The sequence below is a fragment of the Dermacentor variabilis genome, chromosome 1 (assembly GCF_050947875.1).
Source record: "Dermacentor variabilis isolate Ectoservices chromosome 1, ASM5094787v1, whole genome shotgun sequence".
Classification (NCBI taxonomy): domain Eukaryota; kingdom Metazoa; phylum Arthropoda; class Arachnida; order Ixodida; family Ixodidae; genus Dermacentor; species Dermacentor variabilis.
This window is the reverse complement of record NC_134568.1, coordinates 78,287,854-78,294,215: the sequence shown is the minus strand read 5'-3', so window position 1 is coordinate 78,294,215 and position 6,362 is coordinate 78,287,854. Positions and strand designations below refer to the sequence as shown.

At 46.9% G+C, this 6,362-nt stretch overlaps 1 protein-coding gene across 1 annotated transcript in view; it reads left to right on the top strand.

Moving 5' to 3' along the window:
* The window catches only part of LOC142571578 (ubiquitin-conjugating enzyme E2 Z-like), an 18,360-nt gene extending 12,601 nt beyond the window's left edge, over window positions 1-5,759 (top strand). The window contains exons 2-3 of the mRNA XM_075680053.1: window positions 4,550-4,776; window positions 4,914-5,759. Coding sequence (XP_075536168.1) covers window positions 4,550-4,776; window positions 4,914-5,583 — 897 coding nt within the window. The 3' untranslated portion in view covers window positions 5,584-5,759. The remainder of the gene's footprint in view (window positions 1-4,549; window positions 4,777-4,913) is intronic.
* Window positions 5,760-6,362: the final 603 nt, after the last annotated feature.

The window sequence follows — 6,362 nt, the reverse complement described above, 5'->3', positions numbered from 1 at the left end:
AGGCGGCCATTACTTCTACGAGAAATCAGAATATTCAATTGAATAATTGAGGTGATTATGCTAATTAAGTTGTTTCATTAATTACTTTACGCCACATATTTCAATCTACGAATTACAGCCACTGAGTTCGCACTGCGTATCCACTTGGAACGAATTCTGTGAACAGCATTATTTCCGAGATATTAATTTTCAAAGCGTCTCTCGAAGTGCGTTGGCGTTACAGTTACTTTTGCGCTTCAATGCATAAAACAAAGAAAGTAACTGGAACGCCAATGCATTTCGTCGGACACTGAAAATTAATATTTCGGAAATGGTGCTGTCCAGAGATTTCGTTCTAAGTGAATGCGCCGTGCGATCTCAGCGTCTATAATTGGTAGATTGAAATGTGTGGCGTAAAGTAATTAATGAAAAAGTTGAATAGCGTAAGTATGTTAATTATTCATCATCATCATCAGCCTATTTTATGCCCACAGCAGGACGAAGGCCTCTCCCTGCGAGTTAATTATTCAATTTAACATTTTTTATTCCTCGTAGAAGTAATGGCCGCCTCGTCGAGTAAGTTAGATCAAGGGCTAGAATTGTGCTACCTACCATAGGCAATTTTTAAAACATTTTTGTGCAGCTAAAAAAAACTATATATGACTGTTACGTTTGAAAACTTGCCTGTACGTAATGATTTGGAGGACTTCTTGTTGGGAATTTTTAAAAAGCCAGTAATTCATCAACAAACATGTTACTTCATCACAACATTTACCTTGGTGTCCTCCCTCCCTGCACCCGCCTCTCCCCGTGCAGTGTGCGCTAAATTTGATATCTGTTGAATTCACAGTTATTCCAGGGCAATGGGATAAATTTTGTTCGCAAAACATATTCATAAAGCTCTGGATCACTTGCAGGCGTAATTTACAAGTGTCATAATTAGTCCCCTGTCTTTGAAGCTTACCTACCATATTGCCCATAACGTTCCCTTTATTTTCATCAAACATAAACAAATTGTCTTGTTATAAAACATAAAATATAAACCAAATGTCTCCACCGAGGACATCGCTGAAACCAAGTCGGAACATGTTATGACGCTTGAAAATAGGGAAACAAAAATGACGGCTCAGTAATGATCTTGCAACGCTTATAACTGGGCCGGGAACGTAAAAAATTTTGTTGCACATTGCAGTCACCATGTCCACTCCCCTTTCCACAGAAATATAAACCTGTTGTAAACTGCAGCTATGTCGGCACACTGGGAAGCATAGCTGATAGCGGCCGTATCACATGCTCTAACGCTGGAATAAGAATTTTTTTTACCGGGGCTGTGTTTGATCCAACCGCATTTAACTTCACGCAGAGAGTTTCCATAGTGTACCACAAAGTATCGCTAAATTTGTTCTTGGAGGCTTTTATAGTTCTGCCGAGGTGGCGGGCTCCATTCTTCCCCGCTCGTTAGACACACTCAAACACTCTGGATTGCTAGCATATGTAATTTATTGCAAAAGCCCCAATTACCTATTTATGTTGAACTTCACCTACAAGTCACCCAATAACTTCTCCTTAAAGTCGCCAAAGATAACGAAGCTGCCTCCTTTAGTTCAGTGAGGACGCCAGACGAAACTAATATATCATGCACGAAAAAGTATGAAGAAGAAAGATTAGGGTTCAGTCATTGTTCCTAACGCTTCTAAATATGCCAGAAACATAAAACTGCTCGACACATTCCACTTAAATATGCTGCCTGTTCCTTCAAACTATAAAATACCTGAAACGTAGAGTTCTCTTGGGACGTAGGGAAACCTAGCTAATAGCAGAAGCGTAATACTTTCGAACACTTGGTTACAATTTTTTAACGCTGTATTTCATCAACACGTATTTACAATCGCACGTAAACTTGGCGTATGTTCACAAAATTTGACCTCAGTTGTAGTAATTATGCCAGCGTACCCGTGTAAATCTTACACCGCTCGTAAAAACAGACTGATAAGGCTATGGACCACTTGCATATGTATTCTACTGAAGAATGCGCATTTAACCCACCTATTTGGAACATTGCTTGCATAGTGGAACCCAACGATGCCCCTAATTTCCCCCAGATATAAACAAGATGTTTTGTTTAACTCACCGAGGACATGAAACAAGCTAAGAATCCCGTAATATGCACATAGAATACATGAAAAAATGAGGGTTAAGATTAAATAGTTCCATCATTTGATAATCCAACGCTTTCATGCCGTAGGGTGCATCAGTCTTTGGGCGCGGCTGATTATAATACTTTATTCGGACCTCCACCCTCGCCAGCATGTTAAATGTAGCAAGCTGATTGTGTTTTCGAATATGGATATAGCGTTAAAGGACCCCAGGTGGTCAAAATTGATCCGGAGTCCCCGCTATACGGCGTGCCTCATAATCAGATCATGGCCTTCGCACCGAAAACCCTTTTTTTTTTTTTTAACTGCTCCAGGAGCTGGCGGCGTACGCTCTCGGAGAACGCACGTGCTGTTCATCCGCGCGCTAAGCGCGGACTTCTTACCTCTCAAGTCCAGTTCTGTCATTTTCCTATTTCTTGCGAATTCTTTAAGGCCGCGTTCACACCGGTGGTTGAGAAAAGCCGCGTGACCGACCACGACTAGCGAGCGACCAAGAAGCAACTCGCGGCGACGTTCACATCGCGGCCTGCCAGTCCCCAGCTCGAGATGTCTCGAGATTGGCGTCGTTCACGCGTTCGCGCCTGCTTTCGCACGGAACGAGTTTATGTCTTCGTGATTCAGGAGCATAAGCGACAACGAAAGACATGTCTCGTTCACCGGTAGTCAGCGATAATTTTTTTTTTTTTTTTTTTTTTTTTTTTTTTGCCATACGGATGGACGGGCCGCACCCGAGTCCGTGTGTCATGTTGCACTCATGCTTACCTCTCGCTGCCTTTCACTTCTGTTACACTCAGGCTCTCGTCACATGCTTTGACAGTGAGCTTGTAAGTCACAAGTGTTTTGTACTTGTAAATAATGGCAGCGACAGCGTCAGCTGTGGATGCGCAGTTCCTGCAGAAGAAAAAAAGGAAACCAGCAGTGGTATGCGCCTTCACTCGCACTGCCACATCCAAGTAAGAATAAAGCGCGTATTAAAACGGCCTGCTCGTACACCCTGCTCGTACGCCCTGCTGATTGATTCGCCAGGCCATGCGGGAAAGTCCGAACACCGCAGTAGCTATGAGCTATAGCAACGCCCCCCCCCCCGCCCCCCTTTCCCTTATAGATTCAACCTGCGTGATGATCTGCTCGAAACTGACGACATCGCCGAGGCCATCAAGGGCGGCATGACGGCGAAGGTCGACGAAGGAAGCGGAGCCTGCATACTAACCAATAATTTTGACGAGGCAGGTAATAGCGGCGTTCGAAACCCTGCATCTGTAACTTGCATCACTCTCACATTTCGCCGCCGACTATGCCGCAAACCTCGATGCCATAGCGTCAGGTGCAGTCAAACACTTCGTTGGATGAAGTGTGCAGAAGAAAATTGACCACCTAATTTACAGAGTATCTCTTGAGGTCATGTTATAAAGCTTTAATTTTTCTCAGCGTGCTTAGCCTGCTCTGTTGCGAGCGGTAAGGTGCGCGATCTTTACAGCGAACTGACCTGTATAGCGAAGGATTTTGGAGGTCCTAAGCGCTTCGTTATAAATGCGTTTGACTGTAGCTGCAAAGCGGTTGCGACTCCCAGGTGTGAAGGCGCTTTAAATGCGTGTTAGGCTCATAAATCTAGGTAGTGTCCAAAGTTTACCCTTTAAACATGGTTTCCACCGCCGTTATAAAACCATGAAAAACCTTCGTCACACCATGTAGATTCTTGAGAGTGTCGACAAGAAGCCATTAGGAGGCTCTGACCAAGGGTCTACACCCTCTACAAGTATTCAGTCTTTGGTATACAAAAGACAAAAGTAAATAAAAAAACAGCATAGATGTCGCATTTTGAAAAAAAAAATGAGGGCCACTTTATGCTGAGGTGTACCAAAAATTTGCACTGTGTATAGGTTGCTTATGTGCTCTGAAAAGATAAGGTAAAAGAAAAACATGTTAATACTGAAAATAACGTTATTGTGCGGGGGCTGCTGCACGCACACGATTCGCAGCGAGCTCTTATGCAGCGGGAAAAAGAATATCAAAATATGTAAAACGTGTGTTAAATCACTGAGCCTTACTATAGTGAAATAAAAGTGAGACGAAAATTCGCGGAAATGTTCTCAAAAGTGTGAAACTGAACAGCGATCAAGTTGAAGTTGAAAGATGGATTATGGAGAACACATTTTATAAGTCACTGTTGCAGTATTATCAAACGGGCCTGCGTGCTTATATTTAACTCCATTACGACGTTATGCCGCGTGATAACCCAAGTGAAACAAAGCAAAGAATGCTACTCGCATTCGCAGTATGTCAACTTAATTTTACGAGTAATCAGACGATGGCGAGAACGAAGTGTGCAGGGCGCGTTCGTCGGGCGGTGCGCGCGCGCGGCCGGTGTTCGCAGAGCTCAGAAGGCGCCCGTTGCTCTTCGCGGAACGATGCAGGGATCGCTGGCCAGCCGCAGGCCCTGGGACCCGCTGGTGGAGGAGTCAGCGCGACCGTCGCTGCAATGCCTCAACCGGATCAGAAAGGAAGTGGCGCACTTCTACGCCGAGCCGCTGGCTAGGGTGTTCATCACACGTGAAGAGCACGACTTGACTAAGATTCACGCCCTCATCGTGGGCTCCTCTGGAACGCCCTACGAGGGCGGCTTCTTCCAGTTCCTCATCAGGTACCGTCTCTCAGGTTCCTTTTATCTCTCTGTCGTTCCCCCGTTTACCGACCTACCAGCACGTATAACATGTCTGATCGGCCTACCTCGCCACCCTTTCCCACATTCTCTTTTTCTCTATCTCTCTCTCTGATCAGGTTCCCAGCGGACTACCCCATGAATCCACCCCGCATGCGCTTGATGACCACTGACGAAGGCCGCGTGCGCTTCCACGTGAACCTCTACGCGAATGGCAAGGTCTGCATGAGCAGCCTCGGAACGGCGCCTGGACCAGGTTGGGTCCCCGTTGACTACCTGTCAAACTTGCTAGTCTCCGTGCAGTCGATGATGGACGCCGAACCTTACTTTTACGGATGCAAAACTGAAGAGCAACCGGGCGACTCTGGCATCTACAACCAGTTCATTCAGCATGAGACAATCAGGGTCGCCGTGTGCGACCAAGTTGAAGCCGCCCTCAATGGCAGCGCTCGCTGCCCTCCGGCTTTCAGGGAACAGATCTTGAAGACATTCCTCGAGCTGTACAATGGGTACGAAGAAGCAGCGAAGGCCCAGCAACACCTTACGGGCCGCGTTATGAGAGACACGTACACTGCTTCGAGGGTAGCAGTGTTCCAGTACGAAGAGCTGCTCATGCGTCTGCGCCGTCTCAAGAAGGAAGCCGAGCTCAGGAATAGAGCGGTCGCTGCCATCGCCGCTGCGGTCGCCGCTGCCAGGGGTCGGGCCGCCGCTCAGGAGCACGAGATCACCGACACGGCCGAAGCCAATCCCAAGAAGCCCGAAGAACGTTCCCATCTCGGAGACTTCTGAGGCGGCGACGTGCGCTTCCCAGCAGGCTGCGGCTAGGTCTGCGACATCTCGGGGCCGGATTTCGGAGGCGAAGTTAGCTTCACAGCAAGCTGCGGCAAGGCCCGCGGTATGCGGCAAAGAATAAGGCCGTGTTTGCATGTCCCTGCACCGAAATAAAAGCGCCGTACAAAATTCCATAGAGTTTTTCTTTGTGTGAGACGGGTCTGGATGGGACATCTGCCAATACGCCGCGTACCGCGACCTTCACTCCTCAACTGAAGGCATCGCGCTGTGACAACTTTTAAATAAAGGTTGCCTGCATATATATTGTTCGAATAGACAGCCTATATGATCGTTTTCTTTTTCTTTTTTCTTATTTTTTGTAACTAATAATCCATAATTTTTGTCTCACGTTGCGCTATGCCGGCTCCACGTAAGTCCTCTTTTTCTTTTTATTTCTCTATGCTACGATCGTAAAATAGATCTGCGTACGACCAGTCGGTGAACTAGTCGGCGACGCGGCAGAATCGAACCGACGAACCGTTCAGCGAATTCGCCATGTCGCAACGTTTGGTGAGCCTTAGGCCTTGGTAAGATTTCAAGCTCGGACTCGGCAGGTAAGAGATTGTATCGCCTTGCCTAGGTGGCTGCACCCCGAGGACTATAGGGGTAGCCATACGCGCATATTAGTCTCTCTCTCTCTCTCTCTCTCTCTCTCTCTCTCTCTATCTCTCTCTCTCTCTCTCGTGCGCTTCTTCCGCCGTGCTCCCGACGATGCGAGCCAGCTCGCTCACATCGTC